At 36.4% G+C, this 27,478-nt stretch overlaps 1 protein-coding gene across 1 annotated transcript in view; it reads left to right on the top strand.

Moving 5' to 3' along the window:
• The window catches only part of EYS (eyes shut homolog), a 703,265-nt gene that overhangs the window by 456,272 nt on the left and 219,515 nt on the right, over nucleotides 1-27,478 (top strand). The window contains exon 35 of the mRNA XM_059467250.1: nucleotides 2,716-2,866. Within this exon, the coding sequence (XP_059323233.1) occupies nucleotides 2,716-2,866 (151 nt within the window). The remainder of the gene's footprint in view (nucleotides 1-2,715; nucleotides 2,867-27,478) is intronic.

Below are 27,478 nucleotides of genomic sequence, written 5' to 3' on the forward strand. Positions count from 1 at the left end.
TTTTGTACTGTTTAGACAGAATTCATCTTCAGGTTATAATTAATACGCCAGTATTTAATCACTACATTTGTGTGGTTACAAATGAGGAAACTGTGAACTATTACTGCTGGCTTGGACTGAGGCACAATTACTGGTAGCTTACCCAGCAAAAGTGCTTGAGAGTTGCTGTATGCATTTCCACATTTATAATTATGCAGAAAGCCCTGTCGTCTTACTTGACCTTTAAAGCACCTGATGTGCTGATTGTCGAAAAAGTATTCTAAAAGCCTGATGGAAATTTCATAGAGTGCATATGTGACCCAGTGATTGTATCATCAGCAAATGCTAAACAATGGTTTAAAGTCATTATTCTAATTTGGCCAGACCCTGCTAGATTCAATCAAACACAATCAGAGGTGCATGGCTGACATTCTAACAAGCTTAGGGCAAAGGCAGCTCATGCTTTGAATTGCATTAACTTGTTTTCTGAAACCAAATACTGGGAATTATTTTCAAAATATTCTTTTAATATATGGACACAAAAATACTTTCACATATCAATCATATAAGCTATTAAGGACAAGCTAAAAATATGTCTAAAGCTAATATGGAAAGAACAACATCAATATGGTGTTTGTGTGATAGAAGTAAATACATGGTCATGTAACTAGTTTCAGTGTTAACATCTGAAAACATGTAGAAGAAATAATAATTAAGAGAAAAGCAGAAATTGTCTGAGCAGCTGTACTTCACTTAGCACATCTGTCAAATAGTTAAAAAGAAAAGCCTGACAGTTCCTTCCTGACCCTCTTCCACTCCATCTTAAGAATTGCACTGCGTTAAAACAAGTCTGACTTTAAATATTTCTGAAATACTGCTATATTTTTATTATGTTTTTATTCATGATTACAATATCGTTTTATCAGAAAGAGAAGTAATTTTAGATATTTGCAAAGTCAAATTTTTTTTTGTTTGAAGTCTCATTGCCACTCTTTTCTATAGAATGATATATCCAAGATGTCATACTGGGTTCAAACAGCAGTAAAAATTTCTTGACCATTGCAAATAGAGCTACAGAGAATGATTGTGGCAGTTACACACATTATCAGCAAACTCCCTTTGTAAGGCATTAATGAAAATGGTGTGTTACAGAACCTTGTGTGTGTTCTTAGACTTACAGCCATCGTATAATATCCAAAAAACATGGTAGGAAAAACATTTCTTTCCTTGATTCTAGACACATTTGGCTCCTTTTTTGCATTCATGTTAGCTATTATCAAGGTCAAAAAAATTTGAGGGGAGAACAAAAAATCCCCTGAATCAATCCATTAAGACACTAGTTTTCAGTCCACAGAATCAAAACCCCAATTTATTTATCTTTTTCATTCGTGATTTTAGCAACAAACCAAAATTTTTTATTCTTCACCTGAAGTTGTTTGCCATAGGATGGACAGGCCATGTTACATACACAAATATTTATAGGCCTTTCTGTAAATATGTATCACCATGTTTGCACATTGTTCTGAAAGTATCTCAGAAGAGAATTACATGAAAAACATAGAGAACTGTTTGCAATTTTTACTAATGTTAGCTCCCCACTATGTCTGTTAAAAACACATAGAAGACTTTACGAAATTATATGTGAGAATCCATATATTACCATATGACAGAATATAATTAAGAAAGCTTTTAATGCTCTTTTTTGTAAGAAATTTCAAATGTTTTTTGAATTGTCAGAAATAAACTGAATTCATACAATACCTACTGCATCCTGCCCAAATTGCTTTTATAGAGCTGTGAGTTGTTGGTCTGTGATTTTGGTGGATTTTTGGTTGGTTTTTTTTAGGGGTTTTTTTATTTGCTGTTTTCACATAGATTTTTTGTGGCACTCATGTTACAAAAAACACTTGGATAGCTTTAAATATAGAACTGATAGAACTCTAATTTGTTTCATGTACAGAGAGAAGGATAGGCTAAAAGAAATTCTCCCATAAGAGAATGGTTTAGTTCTGATATTTTCTTATTGTGCTTTCTTCAATGAAGATAAAAAGATTGCTGCCAGCTGGTTATTGGAATGCAAATGACCTTTACATCATTTAAAAGAATTGAAAGAAACCAAATTGTTTGCTTGGTACCTTCTGTTTGTTGTTGCCAATTTATGCATGTTGTTAATGGCAACATTTTTAAGAGGGTATGTGAGTGAGGAAGGGAAATGGGAATGTATATATTAATTTCAGGGCCTAATATTACTGACTTCAGCTTTAGGAATGGTACTTTTGAAGATAAGTAATACAGATTATTATAGTACCTCTGCACTTTCTAAAATGCAGCTTGTTTTAAATTGCTTTTGTGATTTGTGTGTGTGTGATGAGAAAGAGGGATATTTAAAATATTTCAGTTAAATTGATGTATTTTTTGCAAATTAAGAAGTCTTCTTGTTATCATTCAAAATTTTCTAACTCTTTTTATTCAGTCATTTATGTGCTTTGGCTTTTTTAGCAATTAAACTGCCCAGATTTACAATATGGCTTCATTTTAATAGAATTTCAAACCACAAAGACAAGGCAACTTACAGCTTGTTAAACAGCTTCTTTTACATTTATAGTTCTATAATACAAAACATCTATTTATTTGATTTTCTTTCCTTGTTGGTTTTGTAACAGCCTAATTAATTTGTCAGATAGTAATGTAAGCAATATAGGGTTGTAAAATGTGCCTATTTCTGAATTTGTGCAGGCAAGACATGGTACCATGCGAAGCAGAAATGTCAATCCTGAAGTTATCTTCAAATACAAGTATAACTAGAAATTTCTGGTCCAGTTCTTATTGGCTTGAAACAGGATCCATATTCGTTGGTGGTTTGCCTCATCCTTATGCAGCAAAACAGGTATTTATTATTATTTCTTTTTATTTAAAATGTATATTATTATGTTGAATGTGATATAACTGAAGAGATTTAAACCATGCAAAAAATAAAAATTGCAACTTTTTGAGAGTTACATACATATTAGGGACAAATATGGTCCCTTGTAGAGTATTGTCCATATGTGGGACTTTGGTGAAGGTTTGTCTTGAGTAGGCAGAGTGAAGGAACACATATGATCAAATTTAGAGGAAGAACCTGTTACGTCACGTGCTAGTTCTATGAGGATGTGAAAAGTATAAGTGCAATGGTTTCCATTGAAACCAGAGAAGGCTCTGTTTGCATCCTGTGCTGGCTCAGACAGGTGCATGTAAAAATGGACCAGCCAAGAGAAAGCAAACCCATGAAACTGCATTAATGAATGAGAGATGGCACAGGAGCTTCAATTTGTGGGGGTCTGTATGCAGGTCAGGTAACCATGTGTGCAGGGATGAGCAGTAATGTGCAGAGGGGCTTGCACAGTTAGGGAAGAGGAATACCCACAGCCATGCAGAGAGTTGGAGACAAGCAGATCATTACTCAGTTGTTCTTGTCGAGGATTTTGGGGTGAGTAGTCACAATAACAGATACACATCACTTAAGTGATTTCCAGTATTTTTTCTTTCAAAGGATGAGTGTAGTTGGCAATTTCTATTCCAGTTTATGACACTCAAACTCTTCTAACCCATGCTAACACAGATCAAAGCCCCAGGCCCTCTAATTCATTTGAGACTGGCACCACACACCCAGGGCACACTCATTCCAGCTTCCAGCAGCATGGCCCCTGTGCAGCACAGCTCCCAGTGCAGCTGCTTCAGCCTTCTACATCTTGTCAGGGTATGGAGTGCACCTCAGCATCTAAGGGGCTATGGTAGAGTTATGTACAAATCCTTTAAATAAATTTTTGACATAAGGTGCCGGTGATCTCAGTAGTTACATAGCTCCAAGTTGGTCTCTGACTTTCGCTTATCCAAAACCAACCCGTGCTGCTACCTGGGCTATTTAACTCTCTTGTGTCATTCTCAAATGTGCTTCCAGAATGTAAAATTGTTCATCCTTGCATAATAAAGGGTATCTTTGAGTGTTTGTGTTTTCCATGTTGTGAAATAAATTAAACTGTTAGCACTGAGATGGTGCACTGTAAGTCTCATTTATCCAAACAGGGATCTTTGGATTGGTGTCACCCCATAACTGGGGCAAAGTTAGACTGCAGGGGTTTTGTTTCTCTAGTGCCCTGTAAAAACTGGACATATGTAGTCCAGTTTTCATTTTTTAAGCCATACTTTAGGGTAGGCATCACCCTGTGCAATTGATTTAACCTTTTTATTTCTGTTCCATTCTTCAGTAAGTGAAGGTCATCTTATCATGAGGCACATAGAGTCATTTCAAGCACCAGCATGTTTTTGATACTGCTACTGAAGTCTAGCATTTCTAGATTGCTTTCACATTATAATAAATTGCACAGTAATCAATGATGTGACAAGACTGTTGAAATCCAACTTAAAAGGTCTTGTGAATAAGTGCTTTTTAGGTTGTGAAGTATTTCACAAAAAGTGTACTTCTAAGTAGCTCATACTGACATTAAAAAACACATCAAGTAGTATTCATAGTTATAAAACTTTTCCCTTAATTCAAATGTTCATGCACAAACTATACCTTCATCTGGAATATTTATCCTCAGTTGTATATAGAATTTTATTTATTACAAAAATTTATCCATACCAATGAGATATATAAAAATTATATTTTCAATGTTTAAATGACCTTTCTTCTAGAAGCTAAGAAATTTTTGGAGGATACCTCAAAGAATTTATAGCAAAGGCTTAGAAGAGTTCAATTCATGTAGTGTATTTTGGAGAAGATAAACAAGCAATTTGTTTGAGGGATATAATAATAATGTGTATATGAGAATGACTTTTGAGATGAAAAATAGCTCTTTACTAGCTAAGGGCCAGATAAAATCCAGAAAAATAAATTTATATTAGGGAAGTTCAAGTAGAAATTAAAAACAATGGTTTAAATTGCTAAAAATTTTGCCTGCATATGTTGGATTGTCATATCAGCATGGGCTTTCCTTCTTTGAGAATGTTGCAGTTCAATTCTATTCTTAGTGCAGGATTAATAGGTGAGATGTTGTGGTTCATGATTGTTATCTAAATTAGGTAACAGATGTGGGACATGTAAAAGTGCTCAAGCTGGTGATACTTAACCTCTATTAGTACTTGGAAAGCATATGTTCCTATAACTTCCCCAAAAAGGCAAAAATATATCCTCTGCACTCAGTTGCCTCTCTAGTTTTCCACTGAGCTTTCGTGCAGCTTTCTTTATGTTTGAGGTTACCTCAGCCTTTATTTCACTTAATATTCTTTGTATATTTGTGATTTTTGTATTTACTTTGATCTTAGTATCTAATTTTTCTTATTTTTTATGGTTTTTTAGCTTCAGGGAAGTTCAATTTTCCTTGGCTTCCCTGTCAAAATCTGTAGGGTCCAGGACAAATATAGTCTATAAAGGCTAGGTTTTTTCCCTTTTGTCAAGGAATGGAGAACTGCCTGTCCAAGTACTCTTTATGTGGGCTTTTCAACCCCAGCAGTAGGAAACCACTCCAGAAAGTTTCTTTTCCATCACTTTAGACCCAGGCAGTCAGGCTTCTATTGTAAAATGTTCCTCATCCCTGAAACAGTGTAGGTCTGTTTCTGACCTTCAGCCTGCAGTTTGCTTCAAGGGAAATTTCTGCTCCAGCTGAGACTCAGCTTTTTCTGACAAGTGCTCTGATCACTCTTGGAGTCAAGTTTGATAATGACCCTTGTGATATCTGCAGTATTCACCTAATAATACATTGTCTTGTTTTAGCTCCTTCTCTCATAGGACTAGTTCACTCTGCTGTTCACTCTGGCTCTCCTACCTGCCGATATTGTGGAAGTTGCAGAGAACAATGACTTCAGACCCCAGACTTCTTCATTTTCTGACTAATAGGAACTTTTAGATGTCAGTACCAGAAACTGTTGACATGGGAGTCATGTATTACTGGAATTGGCTCATGTTAAATGATTCATTTCTAGGATAGATTCCTCTGCCTTTCATTTTGATTGAAGTTTGAGATGACCTAAAAGCCCTCAGGGTAAAATATTGTGTCCTCTGATGATTTCCTATACATTTTGCTAATCAGCACTGAAATGTCCATGCATTCTTTCAATATATTTCTTCTTGTTTTCTGTAGGCTTATTATTTGGTATTCCTTAGAGTCAGAGTGCACTTAGCACTCTGTAAGGCAAGGTACAACAATTCTACTGATTTCTCTCATTTCTGCCACAGTCTCTTCAGGAGGTCAGAGGCTTACCCTCAAGCAGTGATACATTTAAAATAATATCTGTGACATCTGGGATAGCAATGTCATAATACTCAACAGATTGCTTCAGTATTCAGAAGATCTCAGACCTCCCAGATCTCAGTCCTAGTGAGAAACACTAGAGCAAGTGGTGAGAAACACTAGAGCAAGATAAAGTTGTGAACTACTTAACTAAACCAGACATAAAGTACCACAAATTCAGAGAGACACTTATTAGCATGCACCCCTGGCAGATGTTATCACTTGGCCACTTTCCATTCCCTCTGAAAGCTTAGAGCAATCAGAGGAAGGCCCTGATGACAGTAGAAAAAGACAAATGTGATGTTATATTCATCTTAAAAAAGGAAGATGGGTAACCATGAGCCTGTCAGGTCAATGGCACCACTATGTTCCTCATACTAATATAGAAACAAATGAAGGACAAGCACGTCCTTGGGAGCAACCAGCATGGATTTACCAAAGGGAAACTCTGCCTGACCAGTATTGCTTAAATTCCCTGGCTCTGTGGGCAAGGGGAGGGCAGTGGATAAGCCTTACTTCATTTCCCAGACAGCTTCACTCCCAACTCTGTCTCCTACCTCTAAGTGGCACAGGAGGGTGAAAAATGGGGATTATAGTCAGACCATGACAGTTTGTCTCTGCCACTTCTTCCTCCTACACACCTACAGTTCTCTTAGGTATCCACAGGCCAAAGATGGAAGAAGTATTTGACTTGGTATGAATTCTGGAGGATCTGAAGATGTGGATAGAAATCAAGGTAACAGATACGTACACTGAAACACCTTAAATGAATTCATCCAAGTTCGAGTACTGCAATCTGCTTCATGCACAGAAAGAATTTGGTTTTTTAACTCTGTAAACTGTCCTTTGCAAAGTTTAGTGGAGTTATCTGACAGTCTAGGAAGCCATGGCTGAGCAGCCAGAATGAAAGCTAAACTCTAAATAGCTGGCTGGCAGACATCTTGTCCTGCTGCTTCACTACAGTGAATAAAATCCTCTTCAGTTCTGTGCCAGCTTAGATTATTAATTATTTTTGTATTCTATCCTATTTGTTTGATAAAGAATATGATGGGAATAGCTCAGACTTGCCGCAGGTAAATGGCAAAATAATTTGAACAGTTTAATAGCATCATCTTTTTAAAACATTGGGGTTTTAAACCTATTTATGATCACTGTTTTTTAAGACATAAAAATCAAAAGAAAGGAAGAGAAACCAAATTACACACAGAAAAAAAACCCTTTCTGATCAGAAATTGAGAAGAGATATTGTTTCTGAAATCTCAAGACATGCTTCAGAATAATTATTTTCATGCTAGTTTTAGTATTGTTAATTGTTTACAACAGCTTTTTCTCTGCAGAGAAGATTGGTGCACTCAAAGGGAAATTAAATATTGTTTTCAAATATCTACAGCAGTAGCAGTTGATTGCAGTAGTACTGTTATTTCTACTGCTATAATTGTTCCAGTAATTTATATTTCTACACTTAATAGTATTTTAGTATTGAGAATGTGAAATGTCATTATATCTTCATATTCCTTTTCAGCTCAAGCCATTCGCTATAATTAAACCTTGCAAGTATTAAAACAGGGAAGTTTTAGAAGGAAAGGAAGCTTCTGTACCAGGAGAGCAATCTTCTAAATAAAAATAAATGATTAAGGGGGAGGTGTGCAAATACATATGTGGGCATCAATATGTTACCAATGGGGAAATGGCAACAGATAATTGAGTGATATGCTCAGGATCATACATAATAGTGTGTTAAAATTGAAGGTGAGGTGGAAATCATTATATATGTAAAGACTCAGACACAGAAGTCTAGAGGGCTTGTACTTCAAATACAAATACAAACACTATGCATATGTAAGAACACATATTGTTTTTCTGTGAAAAAGAGATAATGTGATATCACAATCATATGTACTGCCCAGTTTTCAGATATTCTCATGTATATACATATGTAGATAAAAATGTTTTAAACATTTTAATAACCAACTGCTAAAACATGCAAAATCATGTTCTTTCTCTTTTTATAATTCATCCACAGAATTCAGTGGCATTGATGAAGAAATGGACAATGTGAAACAGGTGTTACAAAATACAGAATCAGACCCTTAATTCAGAATGATCCAAAAGCAATTTGCTCTATGTTACAGCTGCTGTGCTTCCGCAGACTAACATAGCAGTAACCCCTCTGTAACTGTCTAGTTAGAAACAGTTTATGATCCATTTCCCATGCCAGAACATTGCAAAGCAGTGGGAGAATTTAGTACAATCTGTGCACAGTGCTTTAGATTTGATTATCTGGCATTCACCTTATCTGATAAATCTTGGGCTCTGACAGCAGCTTTCATGCTATAATTTATAATAATATAATATGTACATGATTCCTTAGCATCCTGCTGCAGTAATCGTTGGATGTGAGCAAATTACAGTGGTCCTGACCCAATTAATGCTCCCTGGGCTGCAGTGTTCAGCCTGAGAAGATTCTGGGGAAGCCAACAAAGGAAAGAACATCCAATCTGTCACAGGATTGCAAGGCATGCTAGACTGTTACATGCCTGCAACTCTTTGCTATAGTGGTGTAAGCAAGAATGGGGAGCTGAAACCTTAGAGGGGCAGTTCTTGAATGTCCATATATTTCCTGTTGTTCCACAGCATATCTGAAATTTCCATATTTAGCTATTAAAAATAATACGGTTTTAAATATTTTTTTAGGTAGAGTGGTTATAGGTTTTTGGGTTTTTATTCATTAGATCATGAATCTGCCTAGGAATTGTCCAAAAAATATTTCAGATTTTATATAATTTATAGAATTATCTGATCCATCAGTTTAAGATCTAGCTCATGATAGACTAAGTGGAAGCCACTTGCCAAGCATTAGTCTTCCCTCTAGATATAGTGAAATATAAGTGTTTAGTTTGTAGTAGCTCTGCAGTAGAGTTTAAGGTTCTGCTGTGGTACAGAAAATGAAAATTAGCATCATTGACTCTTTTATCCAGAATCTCATTGTGGTTTAGTGCTACATTTCTGAAACTTTGAGTTGTTCCTGTTTGCATCAATTCCAGAATCTTTATTTTTTTAAAAATGGGATGAAATTTTTTTGTCCTTATATTTATGCCTCTCCCTTTTAACTTGACTTTCCCTACACACATTATACATCTTCTAAGTCTGTTCTGTTGTCAGGTTTGTGATTTACAATATTCAGAAAGGCTCTTTCAGGGTGTTTGTTGATTTGAAATGCATTTTGCATCCTGAGGAGAATCTGAGTTCTTTTTGAATCTTGGCATGACAGCCTTAGATCCTGGCATGTATTTACTTTCTAATGTCCTACTTAGGATATGCTTTGACTCTATCTTTGCATCACCTGCATGCTTGTCTTAATTAAGAGCACCACTTACTGTTACTCAAGATATTGTAAATATTTATGCACTTTTCTGTACTAAATAAATATTTGTCACATCATCAGAAATACTTCTACATATCAATTCTCCATTGGCTACTATCACATTTTCTAGTACTTGTTCTTCTTTAGATTGATAGTCATGGTAAGGCTCTGTTCTTCTATAATTAAGCATTACTCTGAGTCAGGGTTCCTCTCTCTTGACTGGCGAGATGTTTTGCCTGTTCTGAATAGTTTGTTTTGATCAGCGTGTGTTTTTGCATCAGTACTTCTTACATTCTTAGATAATTTGTGAATGTGTTTAACAGCATAAGACTCAGTGGGCAATATTTGTTGCATCTGAACAGTGTATTGGTATTTACCAATTGGTATTGGTAATTTTTGTCTTTTCTTTTATTCAGTTTGTTGATCACCCACCTAAGAAACCCCTTTCTGTAAGTCCCACAATTGCTAATTTTCTTGAAGAATCTTTGCTTGGGAACAATGTCAAAATGTCTTTGGAAGTTAAGTTGGCACAGTCTTTGGGTGACCCTCTTATATAGGACCATTGATGTGTTCAAGGGATATGAATAATTGGGGAAGCATAACTTTCTTAAACAAAATTTCAGATTCTTTATGTGATATTTTTCCCATGTTTTTGCTACTTACATTCTTCAATACAACGCTCAGGAATTTTCTTCTGAATATAGATTTGCTGGGTTTTAGTTTGCCTCAATCATTTTGGACTTTCATAGTCCCTTTTGAAATGCCGATGTCATATTTGCCAGTTTTCTCTATATTGTTACCAAACATAATTTAATTAAAAAGTTATATAACATTTTTGCACAAGTCCAGGCTTCCTAGCTTTCACATTTTAGACAGTTTTGATGAACGTAGAACAACTTCCCCAGGAAGATGATAGTCTCTGTCCCTGGAGGTTTTCAATATGTGATTGGACAGGGTGTTAGATAATCTTATCTAAACTCCTTTTTACATGAAAGGTTGAACCAAATGATCTTGTAAGATTCCTTCCAGCCCAGGATTTTTTTTATGATTTTATGGCTTAAATACTTTTTTCAGCCAAAATTAAAATATAACCCAGAACATTTTATTTTATAATATGCATGATAGTAGATTTAATTTACCAGATATTACCCTTTTAAACCTTTACCCATATTTTGACTGGAGAAGTGTTGACTGATAGTCTTCTTTATTCTGGCACTTTGACAATCAATCTCTCTTTTTTGCTTTATTTTTTTGTAAGTCATGCTTGATTTTTTTCTACTTGATCATATGCAGTTACTGAACTCAATAGCAGTGTTCTTCTGTAACCTGCAACCATTTTACCCGTTGAGCTTTCTAATTTTTTATATCCTTAATAACCTTGTCCTGATGCAGTTAAACTTTCTGGTGGCCTTTTCAGTGTGATTTCCTCCCAGGAGAACACAGAGGTTGAGTATATTATACTCAGGGTTTTTTTAAATGTTTTGGGGTTTTTTTTAATTATTATATTTTGAAATATTGAAACTTATTATTTGCCCTGAGTTTTATCTCTCATAGTTTCTCTAATGGCTCCAAGAAGCCATTATTTACAGCATCTAAAAATATAGTCCCTTCAGCACATTTTGTCATGATTTCTTACCAGACTGCTTGGAGTAATTAAACTCTGTTATTACTGTCTTTTCTGCCTTACCCTTTCTAGCCTGCTATAGTATTTAACAAACACTATCATCACCTTGGTGATATATAATATAGCTCTAATATAATATTTTTTTCATTTTGCATGAAATTTTAGTGCAAAATGATTTGTGCAAGTTTGTATATATTTGTTTGACTACTTTTATTATCTTGCCTTTTTCTGGTGCAGCCTACACCTTTCTAGATTTTTACTCTTGCATCATAACATCCCAGTATTTATATTTCTACCATCAAGATTCTTATGATATTCTTGCTGGTTTACTGCTTTTTTTCCTTTTTTAGAACCCAGGTATTTTTCCATAGGCAGTTACTTTTCTTTTGAAAATAAATAATGAATGTTTTGGCAGAGAAGAGATGTTTTTATACAAATGTTCATATTACAATTTCTGTAACATATTTAGTTCTGTCATGTATATTTTGAATATGAATATTTTATTTTTTAAAAAGGTTCTTGCAGGTAATGTACTGTCATGGAATTACATTAGTAAATCAACTTTATTCTAATTTCAATGCAATATAATTATGTCTTCTAAAGGTAATAGACGGTTTCCTAATCCATTAATTGAAAAATAGATTTGAGACTTCAGATATTTTGCTGAAAGTATCCAATGCTGCCCTGTAGGATTCTTTGTTACCAGTGTGCCAGTAGCCTTTACCCTCTAGAAATGTTTTCTTGTTAGGTCTTCAAGCCTAAACAATACAGAGAAGTGATACCATCAAGGGGAAGCTGAAACATTCTTGTAGTAGGGGATTGCTGGCTTGTGTTATTCTTTTCAAGTCCATCTGTGTTGAAAAGGGTGCAGATGATGATTTTGGACACTGCAGCATTTGAGATATTAACTTATAGGAAAGAGGCATATACAGGGAGCATTGTAGTGAAGAGTGACACATTTTATTTGGTTTTTTCTAATTAGGTTATTCAGTATGCTTATAGTCATTTTATGGATTTTTTAATTCTTTTTCTTATATCTGGCTGTGTTCATGTAAATTTTTTGGATAATTCATTACTGATTTATCTACTTGAAACAAGTTTGAATTCTTGCTGAAGTTCATCATTAGAACTGTGATTCTTAATCAAGAACAGCTTTACAGATCACAGAAATCTTGAATTTTTCTAGTTATCATAAAATCTAAACCTAGACTATTAATCTAAAAGTACAATAAATGTTTCTAGTATGTCTAATACATTCCAAATTTATTATATTAAAAATATAAAATGGGAGACATAAAAGTAAGTATAAAGATTTTCAATACTATTTCCTGAATGCTTCTTGATAAGTCTATACTGAAAAGTTATGTTAATTTGTGTGATTTTATTCCTTATAGGTTACATTTCATATTTTATTAGGAAGATATTAAGGGAAGTATTTTTGAAGTTTATAATATCAGACTTACTGATTGTGAAAATTTATATTTCTCCAGCTGTATGCTGTGATATTTTTACTGCTTCTATTTTAAATTTCACTACAGTTGGTTTAGCAAAGTTAGAATTTCACTTATGCAGTATACACACATGTATGTACATATGCATGCATTTAATATTACATTATTATATAATGCCAATACTGATATTGTATTAAAAAAAAATTGTAGTAAACTTTTCAATAAAGTCTCATAACACCATAACAAAATAAATTCAAATGAGAAAGCAAGAAATATCCTTCACTGTGTTCAGTCCACAGACCAGAAAGTATTGCGGGTAAGAAATCAAGGTTTTTTTCTCACTGATTATCTTCTGCATCAAATTAAAGGGGACACTTAAGGTTATAAATATTGAATCACTTTGGCAAGGCTGTGCTTCCAAAAAGTGCAAACATCTTATTAATATCAACATCTCTACATTAAAAAAAATCATTTGCATTCCACATATATAATATATCAGCAGTCCACAATATAAACTGACTACTATAACCAAGATTAAAAATGCAATTCACTCTCATTAGATAATGTTAAAATGCCAAGATCATTATACTTATTACAGATCTACAAATCATTCAAAGGGGTGATATTATAGCTGTTCTATATTCCTGCAGAAAAGAAGCCAGTGAACTTTAAGACGTTCATGGCCCAGGGCCATCTGTGCAATGGGCTTTGGCTGAGAGCAGCCACACTGGATCAGAACATTAAGAGCAATGAGTTTGTGCTCCAAAACTCTCAGCAGAATCACTATGCTGAGCCAAATCGTTTATTTCTGTTTCTTGTTTATATGCGATTTTGATATGTGTGGCTTTAACTGTCTCCTCTAGAAGGTCTTTTATGCAGCTAGAAATAACCAGAGCTCTGTGTGCGTGGGAAAATCAAACTCCCGAAGATTCTGATTCTGAAAGAAAGAAAAAAAATCATTGCAAATCTTTTGCTGATCTTAAATGATGATGGTTGTGCCACTCTGACTGAAATCCCCTCAGAATTTGGCTTTATGGAAGTATTTTTCTCAAAAGCATTTTAATTATTTCATAATTTCAGTGCCTGAACTCAGACTTGTGTGTACTAAATGCTTGAAGTTAACCACGTGGCAACCTCAGTAAATTAAAAGACTGATACCAAGGCATGACTGAAAATTTCTCTGTCTTGTTGTCTTGAGATAATTTCTAGAAAGCATACGGGGTAGAGGGATGTAAACAAACTCTGTATTTGGAGAATTTAGTAAGAGATTTGAATTCAGATTTCTGTTTAGTATGGAAGAAATATTTGTTGATTGTTTTTAGTAGTATTTCCTATAGAGGGAAATGAGAGTTTGGGAAACAGAAGATAAATTAAAGGAAAATAATATGATATAATTCAATTTCTAAAGCCAATTGGTAGGCATGTTCAGATAAATAGATATACTGTAAAAAAAATGTGTTTGATAAAAAGTGCATGTCATGTATTCCTGTGTGATACCAGAAGTTTTTTCTATTCCAGTACCTTTAGGGGGTCTGTTCAAGCTCTTCCCCTCAGTCAACATTTAAAACACAAGAATGTCTGCAACCACTGACAAGGTACTGCACTGAGATGAAATGCTCAACAATAAACAAATACCAGAGCATTCTGCCCCACAAGCTCTATTAACTTGAAGAAACAGTCTTCTGGGAAGTGAGAGAGAGTTGCTTTCCCTCTCCCCTGGTAATGATGTGAGTGGGTATGGAATAACGTTAGGGTCCTGGCCGTGCCCCCCCGCAGCTATTGCAAAAATCAACCCTGTCCTGGCCAAAACTAGGACACCATAGAACCAGCCTTCAGGAGTGGAAGGTCCCTAAGACCAGAGGAAAACTCTGGAGCAAGGAATACTTAACAGTGCCAGAGTGACCATCCCTGGAGGTGTTTAAAAACAGACTGGATGAGACACTTAATGCCATAGTTTAATTCATAAGGTGGTGTTGGGCCATAGATTGGACTTGATCTCAAAAGTCAGTTCCAACGCGGTTAATTCTGTGATTCTGTGGGAAGGATTCGTTGCAGATCCCTTAAACAGACTGGTCATATGTAAGTCTCTGAGGTTTCATGGGGTGCACCCGGGAATGCTGAGAAAACTGTCTGATGCCATTGTGAGGTCACTGCTAATTATCTTTGAATGGTCATGGCAATTAGAAGAGGTTCCTGAAGACTGGAAGAGAGCAAATATCATCATCTTTGAGAAGGGCAGGAAGGAAGATCTGCAAAACTGTAAGTTAGACAACCTCACCTCAGTCACTAGGAAGATGATGCAGCAAATCCTCCTGGCAACAATTTCCAAACATATGTAGATCAAGAAAGTAACTAGAAGTTATTTACATGGATTTAAAAGAGGAAATTGTACTTGACCAGCCCCACAGTGTCTAGTGTTAGATAACTAGCTTGGTAGACAAGGGAGAACAGTGATGCTATCTACAACTTCAGTACAATTTTTGACACTGTCTCCTATGACATCATCATGGGAAAAACTGACGAAGTACAGGTGTATATTTTTAAGCCACCACAGTGAGGTGGCTTGAAAAAAGTCTGAATGAAGTGGTCTGGAGTCTGTGATCAGTGATGCAAAGTCTGGTTGGAGGTCAGTAACTAGTGAGGTGCCCCAGAATTTGCTAGTGGGTCAAATACTGTTCAACTTCGTCATTAGTGACCTGGATGAGAGAACAGAATGCACCCTCAGCAAGATTCTAAGATTGATTCAAAACTGGAAAGTGACTAATTCTCCAGAGGGCTGTGCTGCCATCCAAGGAACCTCAACAGACTGGAGAAATGGGCTGACAGAAATCTCATGAACTTCAAAAAGGAGCATTGCAAAATCCTGCAACTGAGGAATTGTAATCCCATGTGCAAGCACAGTGTGGTGTCAGCTGACTGGAGCACAGCTTGGCGAAGGAGAACCTTGGATTTCTGGTGGGCAGCAAGCTGTCTGTGAGCCAGTTAGGCATACTCACAGTGCATGGGTGGGGATTCATCCTCTCTATTCAGTACTGGTGAGCTTGTATATGAATTAATGGGACCCATTCTGTACCTGTCTGTTAAAAGAAACAACTGGACTCACTGCAGCATCTCCAGCAGAGAGAAATATTATCAAGGTGTTGGAACATCTCTCATATAAGAAAAGACTGAAAGAATTGTAACAGTTCTTTTGGGTTTTTAAAGCGTTCCTGTCATATTATCCCAGGCCTTTTGCTCATCAGCTCTCACAGGGACCCTATGCAAAAGTACCCTAACTTTATCAGAAAAAACATGCTGTTTCAGTGATGTGCAAAAATATGATTTGATGATATACAAAGATATTATTCTGTTTCTGTGGAGATTATTTCCTTATTTTGAAGAACATTTTTAAAAGGGATAGCATTGTTTTGAACTTGCATGCAGGTTTGATGAATTTGAATATTCAAATCCAGGTGATCATTTTTCTTTGAATGATATTGGCAGGCCTGCAAGATCAGTTTTTGTCTTTAATCTTTGAGGACTTTAATTTTCCCATAGCTGCCAGGGTGATCAGATGTTAAGGTCTTCAATTTTTAGTTGATGTTGCCACTTCATTATTCCACAGTTCCAGCACATTACCACAGGTTCCTGGCAATAGCTACAGCCTATTTTTGTTGGCAAGACATCTCCTTGATACCTTATCATGATGTGTGTGCTGATATGGCAGTTGTCCTGGGGATAAAACTCTCAGTGTCTTTTTGATGCTTTGTCTCTTTGACAGCTGTGGTTCCCTTAGTTACATTAACCATTTGTCTCTCTATTCAGTGTGAAAAATCCAGGGCAGTTACAGACATTTGGGATGACTTTTTCTGCTGATCATGGTCAGCCTTTTTTATCCAATAGCTTCTCATCTTCCCAAATTTCCTGATTTTCCTGGAAATGTGGTAGTGTGTATGTGCATAAGACCTTCTCAGGAAGCATGTCAGGGACTTCACCTTTGCTTGCCTATCATTCATATCCAGTCTGGAAGCTCTTTTTAAAAAGATGACTGTTACCTTGAAATTGGCAGCAGGCAGCATTATGGGGTGAACAGCAGGTTCAAGCAGGCTGCTACACAGGATCTGTAGTGTTTGATGGAGCTATGCATTCACATTGCTGTCTTAAAAGTTGATGCAATTCAAGATGAATATACCTTCGAGAGTTGTAGGTATAGGTTTGTGACCTCATGTTATGTTAACAACAAAAAGAAATAATTGCTGTTTTTCTGGAAGAAACAGATCTCGACAGATGGCATGATCTGTGAGGCTGGCATTTCATTAATTTCTCTGTGTGATTTTTTGAGATCCTTTTTGAAAGTTTCAGCAGGTCTGGTAAAGTAAGAAGTAAGGCTTGAGCAGGTAACAGACAACTTTCATGAGCCCTTAGAGGATTTGTTTGGTATCAGTCCTTTCCAGCAAAACTTAAAGCTTAAACTACGCAGAAGTGACTTAATGCAGCAATGCTCTTCTGTGTTTGCATCCCAGACATCTGTCATCTGAACACTTTGAGCTCCTTCCAGACACTGACTTCAACATTGCACTGTTTCCAAGCAGAGTCCCAACACCTGGGCAGAAAGGCTGTAATCATCCATTGAATAAGTGTACTCTGGGATCTTATGCAACTGATGGCAGACTATCTGCTGGTACTGAAAATGTATGCAGGCACACTTTCTTCCTAAAGAAAGGGTTTCACACATAAATTTTGTGTGGTTTATTGGTCTTGTTTACCCCTTCCTTTCAGTCTCTTTTTAAAGGTAGAATTATATCTAAGGGTCATGAATAGTGGCCACTGCACTCCCTATAGCTAATGAAGAAGAACAAAGAGCTGGGATTTACCTCTTGGAAAAGGTAGTTGTGTTGACTGTGTACCAGCAGACACCAGGTTGTGGCCTGTAATCATCCTTTGTAGTTCTTGAGGTGATACAACCTGCTGGTGTAAACCTAAAAGGTGTGTGCAAGAGCAATTAACTCCATGTAGTTTAGGCAGGACCCTTTCAGTTTCAGGAGAAACCAGACATTTGACAAGGCAGAGATATATTTGACAGCATGTATGTACTAGTCAGGCAACTAATGCAGTGATTACCCAAATAACCCTTTCAACCAACAGTTCCCTAGATTTGTCACCCACTCTTTCATTCTGTATTTGTAACTGTAGGTTCATTTCTCAAAGGCTGGTTCTTTATGCAGTTGATGAGACTGCACAAATATTGCCTTGAGTTTCTTTATGCATTCTCCACAACACACAGCTACAGTCAAGAGCTGATTGTACTTAACTATCAATTTACTCATCTGTTAACTTGGTTTTTTGATAAAGGTAAATTTTGAGGCATCAGCTGTACCAATCTAACCACAATACTCAATATAGATGAGAAAAAATCATGCTATGCAAAATTCTTATCTCATTTTAATAGATAAAAACTGATCTGAATATTCATCTGTTCCTTTTTTATGTATGTGTGATTTTTCTCAAACTTCTTTCAGCAGTAGAGAGGTTTATGCGACAAACACGAAGCTTTGGGTGTATAACTTCATCCCATTAAAATGCAAATCCATGAGTTTCTCCTCAGAAAAAAAAAAAAAGACAATTTGCTGCTAAATCCCATTGAAAATTACTTTTACCAATTAAACTTCTGTGCTTTGGATGGGAAGTGAAGCAAATTGTTGCCATTTCTGATAAATACAAACTCAGTTACCAAAAACATTCATGTTGGTGTGAGGTACGCTAAGGTAGTTTATTTAATTTTCCATAACCATGTAGTGCCTCCTGAATTGCTAAGAATAAAAGAAAAACCTCTTTGCTCTCACAGCAGCTTTTTTTACAGTATTCTGGTACAGTATCTTAGATTTTTATTTCTTACCTCTGTCACCATTTTTACTTGCATTTGTATGACTTTGCATCTCTCTAACCTCTTTAGTGGCAATTGTATTTTTATGCAATGACTCACAGTAAGCATTGCATCAACTCCATTATAATTTATCTGTGAAATTTTATGTGATAAATGCAATGTGTCAATATATATTAATTCTCCCTACTGGATCTGACTGGGATGCAGCTAATTTTCTTCACAGCAGCTTGTAGGTACTGTGTTACAGACTGGTGACCCGAGCAGTGTTGCTAACATAGGGAAGATCTGGCTGTTGCTGAACACTGTTTACACAGCATCGATTCCTTCTGTTCCTTGCTCTTACCCCTCAGTGAATAGACAGGGTGTGGTTAAGAGCCTGGGAAGAGACACAGCTGAGACAGCTGGTCCTGGGTGACCAAAAGGATATCCCATACCATGTAACATCACACTCAGTGATAAATTGGGAAGAAGTTTTTCCAAAGTAGCTGCTCAGAGACTGGCTGGGCACCTGCCTGCTGGTGGTGATTGCTTTTGCATTGGTTTTTTTCTTCATTTGCTAAACTGTCTTAATGACAACTCACCAGTTTGCTCACTTTTTCCCGTCTTCTCTCTATCATCTGATGAGGGGTGGGAGCAAGAGAGTGGAGGGATCTTATATTCCAGATGGGCTGTACCCACTATATCCCCTCAACTGCACTGCCTCCTCAGTGGGACATCTGTGGCCAATTTGTGTCATGCTCACAAAGAATCATACATAGTATTTTCTCTTATACTTCTATTAGGTGTCATTGATAATTTGTAGGCCTGACTACTCAATGTGCTAAAGGTATTTCCAGAAGTGAGAGCCCTGCCTGACGAGCTGGTAAGAGCCATTCCTTCTGCAAGAAACTAGCATCCTCTTTATAAAAAAAATACTAGGACAGCCAGAAAAAAGTCCTCTTTACATATTTTATAACAATAGTCAAATGAGGTTACATAACTGTCCTAATAATTGAGTGAAATGAATGCTGAAATCTAGGAATTTCTTTTGGAATCTTAACACAAGGATACATAAATACCCTCAGTTGCTAGCCTCTTGATCTGACCTAAATTGCAGGAAGTTATCTGGGTGTGTTCTGCATGGTTTTGTTTAACCAAAGAAAAAAGTCTTCAAAATAAGTAGCATCCCAAGTTTTGGTAGAATAGTATAGAAACTAGAACATTTAACATCTTCATAATAAAAGCTTAGAATGAAGTCAGACAAAGTGGAAGAAAAATTACTAGACCAGCATCAGCCACCCACCATGATCTTGCAGGTGGGTTTTTAGTTTCGCACTTCCTTTGTGAAATTTAGTGAATTTGCATCTTCTTTGATCCTATTTTCTTCTTCGTTATCTTTGAGCCCAGATTCTCTGCTCTTTTCTCCTAAGAGTAGTTTCAGTTTCTCTGCTGAAGCTGCAGTCTGCTAGTTTCCTGTGATGCCTATTGTCTTCCATCTGGGTTGTGACCCAGAAACTTTTTACATTTTTTAATCAGAGCCCACTCTTTGGCTCATTATGGAAACCAATCTTATTTTATCCTTCAACCAGTGTAATTTTTATGCTTAAGGGACCATAATGCTAATTTTAAATAGCAGCAAATGAAATATGCAGCCTATTACAAAATCACACTGATACACAACTGTCTAGGAAAACCCTGACCCTGGAAGTTTTAGCACTGTTTTTCCAGTGTTAATAAGACAAAGGGTTTTGGTGACAGCTGCAGTATTTGTAACTTGGTACTGTTTCTCATTTGTAGTCTGTCACTCTTCTTTCCTCCATGTGCTTGAAACTTGTGTAAGGTCCAGCTCAGTTTTGAGTTTTTGACAAGTTTTGTTTAATCTTTATGCTTTCTACTTCCAACATATATTATATTCTTTGCTGTTTCCTTGTGTGTGAGTTTCTGTGCATTCATTATTCCCAGTACCCTCTTCCAGCAGGTGATTGCCAGACACTCATGCAATTTTAATTAAGGAAATTTCACACCTTCCATCTTTGATGTTTTCAGTTCTTTATCTGATCTCTTTAATTTTGTGGTTTTTCTTTCCAAAAAAGAAAACCGTCACTGAAGATTTAGTTTTGTTTGTCTAGACTCTGTTTAAATTATGGTGATTCCTGTTTGCTCCTTCCAGAGTTAATCTGCGTGATTAGTGTTTCTGTAGTGTCCTTGACATTTATCAATCTACAGTGTAAGGCTTGTGGGTTGGTTTTTTTTAGGCTGAGTGTTTAGTTGATGAATAAAAAGACATAAAACTTTTTGTTGAGGAATAGAGACTACCAAATTCAAAAGCATTTGGTTTCCTGTTATGCATGCTAAGTTAGTCTCACAGCTATGTCATTTTGCCTAGAATCTACTCTAATAACATCAGCAATCTCTCTCTGCATTCATTCTCAGTACAGGATCTCCCATTCTCATTGATCTTCTACATAGCAGTTTCCATTATTTCAGTAACAATAAATTGACTTCGTGTTCCTTGACAGCTTTGACATTTTGCTGTGTTGTTTCATTCCTTTTCCCAATAGCAAACATTGTAGCAGAGGCAGATTTTATAGAAAACTGTAGTAAATGGAGGCCATTCCTGATCCCTGGCAAATAAGCCCTTCAGTGCTGTTTGCTTAATGGCTTCACTCTAAACTAAGCATCTGAATGTAGCTATTGGGCATGCAGGGAACATCTCAGCCTGAGCAGTGGTCAAACAACACATTTGCCAAGCCAGCAGGAAATGCACTCTGCTCTGAAGGTAGAGGCTGACAAAGCTGTTGTAATATAAAGAGTCATTATTAAGAGAAGAACATGATGATCACGTAAATTTGTGATTCTTGGTGTGCAACATAGAAAAAGAGCAGAACAAAGGAACTGGCAGCTGTTCTACATTGGAAATGCAACTATTATTTTGTGCTTTTTCACCTAAACGAAATGAGATTTGGAAATGAAAGAATAGAGTAGGAGGAATAATCATTTAATGGAATGGAACTGTGGGGAACATTAGCACAAAATCTTTAATTTCCAATTTTATCATTATAGAGGGTAATTTTTTTGAAAGCAAAAATGAGTAAAGATAAGTTACTCTATTGATGTCTGTCTTTCTCTTCCATGGTTTAAAAAATCTCTCTTTACCTGGATTTTACTTTACTGTGTGATTAAAATTTTCTGAGAACCATATATAGAAATACAGCAAGCTGTTTTCTCTGTGGATAATATTAACAGAAAAAAGTTATATGTGATTGTGTCACATCTCATTATACAGATTCTTGTACCAGGTTACAGAATGCTGCTTTACAGACAATTGTTTACAGCATGGGCTGAATAGTATGGGAAGAAAATAAGAGAGGCAAAATTAAAACAAAGGACATATATATAATGTATTTTAAAAGTATCACAAGTTAATTATAAGATTAAATGCCAATGTAAACCTGAAATAATAGGAATATCCTGACTATTCACATAAGCTAATGATCTTTGGCATTAGTGAGCCCGGAGGTAAGCCAGATCTGAAAAATAATGCTACTGATTTTGTCTTACAATCAGTTTGTGAAAATGAAAATTGTTTTTCCATTCTACAACCTGCTGTCCATCCGGTATGTCCATACAGCAGAGTATTTTGGAATCCTTTAATGGGTTTGGAAGAGAGAGATTTTTATTATCAGAAGTTTAAAGAGATTCCTGGTTTATAGCATAACTGAGTGCATGAATGCAAACCTCTGTGTGACTGTGTGTGTGTGTATGCATATCTGCATGTATGTGTCTATTCTTATATGAAAGTTTATTCATTATGGCCGCTGAAATTCTATTAGCCAAATCATCGTGTGGAAAGTCTTCTACTAACATGGATGAAGAAATATCTGAGATCATCAGGCATCCTGTGATTTGTACAGTTTTACAGGAAAGAGTATGTAGATTTCTTACAGGAAAGAACCAGGAGGTCCTGCTGGAGAGCAAAATGGACATGAGCCAGCAGTGTGCCTTTGCAGCAAAGGAGGCTGATGGTATCCTGAGCTGCATTAGGAGAAGCGCTGCTGGCAGGTCGAGGGAGGGGATCTGTATCCTGTGCTCAGCCCTGCTGAGGCCACATCTGGAGTGCTGTGTCCAGTTCTGGGCTCCTCAATACAAGAGATACATGGAGCTCTTGGAGAGACACCAGTACATGGCCACAAGGTTGGTTAGGGAACTGGAACACCTCTCCTGTTAGGAAAGGCTGAGAGAGCCAGGACTGTTCAGCCTGGAGAAAGCTCTGGAGGAAAACTCACAAATGTTCTACAAACATCTGAAGAAAGGCTGCAAAAAGGGAAAAGCCAGGTTCTTCTCAGCAGTGCCAAGTAACAGAACCAGAGGCAATAGGCACAAGATGAAGCACAGGAGGTGTCATCTGAATATCAGTATCAGAACTTTTCCACTGTGAGGATGTCTGAGCATTGCAAAAGTTGCTCTGATTGGTATGGGAGTTTCCATTCATGGAGATATTCAAAACCTGTCTGGACTTGATCCCAAGCATCCAATATATGTTTACCTGGAGCTTTGAACTGTACTACCTACCCACTCCCAAAGACTGGTGCTGATTTTTGTGGAGCATTTCCTTTTGCTCTAGCTCTAAATTTATTTTTCCCCACCTTGACTTGTATACTGTTGCTATACTTGGCAAAAGACACACCTAATTCTAAATTTCATGCTCTGAATTTCTGCACCCAATTCTAAATTTCATGGCCTGAATTTCATGCTCTTGGACTCCTTGCCTAAAGCACTTACAAATTTTATTTGGAATTGATAGTCCCCAGGAAAACCTATTGGCTCCACGTGACACTTCAGTAGGGGCTTGGATGAGGTAACCTACCAGAGGTGCCTTCCAACCTCAGCTTTTGTGTGATCTGATACTGTTCTTTTTCCTAGCACCCTGTATTGGTTGCTACTGTGGAGATGTAGGATACAGGTTCAGTGTCTGATGAAGATGGTTCTTTACCCTCACCTAATATTTCTGTTTCTAAGGGAATGATAGGAGAAGAAACATGAATTGTTTCACAGAGCAGATGCACTTTGATGTGGCAGTAGAAGCCTCATTGGCTGCAGAATAGTGGAAAAGAGAGTTCTGAGTACTCTGAGTACCAGATCTTCATACAGTTATTAATGACACTTGTAATCTTTCTGAAGACTGAATAGAAAATTCAATCATTTTATCTTAGTAGGATGCATATTTCATGAACATGGGGGATTTTTAACCTCATTCAAAGGGGTTTTAATAGCATTGACTTTTTTTGACTTTTGGAAAGTTTTTTTCAGTAAGAAAGAATATACTTGAATGAAGGAATGCAAATGCATTGATTCTCTGGAAAGGGAAAGTGGCTGACCTTGTGGTGTTCCTCCTGCATAACAGCCTGAGGTATGTTGATAGTGAAAATGAAAGAGGTGAGATTTCATCTTGAGAAGAGTAGAACAGGTGAGCATTGAGGCTTAGAGCAGTGTTAGGGAGGGAGAGGAGGAAAGTCGCTTCCAGAACCGGAGTGTTGGAAGCAAGTAAAGGAGCAGTTTAGAATCTGCCATGCCTGCTTAATTATTTTAATATATATTTTCTTTTTTATAAGTGAAGGACTTACTTTAAACTTCCAGATTTTAGAGCATGGTTTGATTTCTCCTCTAAATCATATAGTACATAATGTAGTTACATGTGATCTTTTTTTGTTTACTATGGTTTTCTGGGGACTATAAATTCCAAATAATATTTGTAAATGCTTTAGGCAAGGAGTGTAAGAGCATGAAACTCAGGCTAAGGATGAGGATTTTAGGATTAGGTGTGTCTTTTGCCAAGTATATGAATAGTATACAAGTCAAGGGAGGGAAAAATATATTTAGAGCTAGAGCAAAAGGAAATGCTCCACAAAAATCAACACCAGTCTTTGGCAGTGAGTAGGTAGTACAATTCAAAGCTCCAAGTAAACACATATTGTCATAGGTCTCTCAGGACTGCATCTCTCAAAACAGAAATTCAAGATAAACCAAAGTATTAGGTAACCAAATCCAACTGCTGACTGAAAGTTTTTGTTTCCTCAGAGATATAAAACACCAGATTATATGCCCACTTCTCAGCTGTGCCAAGTTAAACTGCCATTAATCTAAGTCTATATTAATATGATGAATTATAGATACACTTTCATGTTCTGCTACATTTGTAACAAGGGCAGTAACACCTAACTGAAAGACAGAGCGGCCAAAAAGGAGTGGTAACCTGTCAGTTGTTTCCTTAAAAATTAATAAAATTTTAATATTTTTTTGTTATTGTTAGAGTTTATTTGGTTTAGAACACAACAATTCATATTGTTTTACTATAGGGAGATCATTAAATGCATTTTGGAAGTCTGTGGATTCATCACCTTCTTGGCACATCATGGGTAATGTTTTTATGTGATCTGTCTACTGCAGATACACCTCTGATCACATAAATACATGTGTCTAACACCTTGGTAACCTTGGAATGCCTAAATGCTCCTAAAATCTTTGTTATGTGTCAGGCAGCTCTCCCTGTTACCATGTTCTTAACACTGTAAACCCCTGCTTCTCACTTGGTCCCAATATATGCCTCGTTGGAATCTCTGGAGTATTCTGGGGAAGTGAAGGCATTTGTTGAAAGATATAGTGTGCCAGCTGATAGATATATTCCTTACCTAGTGTGTGAGGAATACTGTTATCTTACAACACCTCTTGTTTTAAGAAATTGCACTAAGAAAAAAAAAAAATACATCTTTGTATTTAAGATGTACAAAACCAGACAAACCAGTTGTATATGTTTCTAAAAGGTGTACTGGCATGATATAAGAAAAGCACAAACCATGAAGAAATTTTTCTCTTCTCACCCTTCTTCTGCAGAGAATCTTCAGTTTTCTTAGGAGTCTGACAAAATTAGGACCTTCTGAATATTGTGTACCATATGTATACATTAAAGAAAAGCCTATTTTATGAGAACATTTTCATTTTTATGGGCATATTTTCATTTTGAAGACACCCTTGCTTTTTAGATAAGGTGTTATCTCTTCTACTCAGACAGATGTACTTCTTGTTAGAACTCTTCCCTTTTTCATTACTCAACATCTATAATTCACCAAGTGTTTCACACTGAAACTCACTTTAGAAATAGAATATCCTGACTTGAAAATGACCCATGAGAATCACCAAATCCATCAGCATATAAACACATATGCTCGATACAAACATCTCTTGGGTTAAATGTTTGTAGATTTGAGTGATTGGCTATTGATTGAACAAGAACCAAAACTAGAGAAGCTGACTGACTTGGACTGAAAACTAGTTCATGGTGATGAGCTCAGAACACCTGTCCCTAAGTACTGGAGCACTGTAATTTGTTAGCATGATGTTCAGCATATGTGACTTCAGTGTCACTCTGCAAAGGTGAAATTCAGGGAGATGAACTGATTTCCACAGTTTGATAGAGTCTGCACTATCCAGTAAAGGTAAGTCCATTTTCCAAATTTCACTCTACATTTTCTAGTCCTCTCAGGCCAATATATTTTCCAGCTTTCTCAGGGACAAAGTGTTGTACCATATTAACCAGAGAGAATTGAGAAAAGATAAATTACAGTAGTTGAATTTATTAGGAATTTCAATAACAGATGGAGTATGCAAGAGATGCATTATGGTTATAAGCGTAAACACTGAAATTGTTTACAAAAGGGACAGACGTTTCTAGCCACAAAGCTTAGGAATATTCTTCCTCACATCAGAATTTTCATATCCCTTCTGAAATGCAGCATTGCACTTGTTACAATGAAAACCAAGAGCAAGTTTAAAAGATAAGGATCTTGGCCAAGGATGAACTTTCATAAATGAAACAGTAAGGGAATTTCTCAGTACTCTTGAATCTTTCAGACTTACTGATTTTAATTAATCCTTCGTGGTTTAATGAACCATTCTGAGCTAGAACTGTCAGGATCATGAAGAATTTACAGTGAGGCTCTTGTGCCCAAGATTTAGACAGCCAGTCAATTTAGATGAAGAAATGGTGCCAGAGGAATGAGATGTCAGTTGTGTGGTGAGCTGGTTGCCCCTGAGCCTGGGACCAGGCAGGTGACCAGTCTGGTTTCCACTGTGAAGCACAGCAGTGTAGGAGATGGTTTGCTAGTTCAGACCCAATGAGAGAGGATAGCCTCAGTTACCTGCTCCACAGCACGTGAGGCTGGAAGAATTATTGACTTACTGGTTTCCCATAGCAGAACTGTCAGAGTTGCTACTTGTACAACCCCTGATTTCAGTGGCTAGAACAAATGAGACATAAAGAGCAGAAATGTAAACCTCTACTACACTAAGCAGTTTAGGGATTTATTTTCTCCCCTTCTTCTACCTATATTAATATCCTTTACCATTCTTGTTTTATTAAATTCTAGTGATAAGATTCGATATCCATTGTAGATACACTAAAAGCAGATATAGGGTAATAATGGTAAATTCTTTAAAAGATTCAGTAGAAGTAGATGAAAAAAATCTGAATTTCACTTACCACTTGAGCTCCTTTTTTGTTGCGCTAGTGTAACTTCATTAAAATTATTTTGGGATGCTTGGCTCAGAATCACAATATCAGTGTAAAATCATCAATTATATTTAAATATGAATTGAATGAAACTTCAGTGTTATGTATAGGTTGATACGGTATTTCATTTCATAGTCAGTATGAGTCAAGATGAAGAAGATCCTTTGTGTTTCACCCAATTTATTGATATGGTAGCATGTAGGCAATTTTACCAGGGCATATTCCCATTTTTGCCTTCCCATTTCTACAGTAGTTCTAGGACATAAGCTGAAGCAATATTCCTTCTCCCATATTTTAAGTGTTTTCTTTATTACTCTTGTTTGACAGCTAATGCTACTTTTCATTTTCCTACACACTTTGAAATGTCATTAAAGTCTTTG

This window comes from Ammospiza nelsoni, chromosome 3, assembly GCF_027579445.1.
Source record: "Ammospiza nelsoni isolate bAmmNel1 chromosome 3, bAmmNel1.pri, whole genome shotgun sequence".
In the NCBI taxonomy this organism is placed as follows: domain Eukaryota; kingdom Metazoa; phylum Chordata; class Aves; order Passeriformes; family Passerellidae; genus Ammospiza; species Ammospiza nelsoni.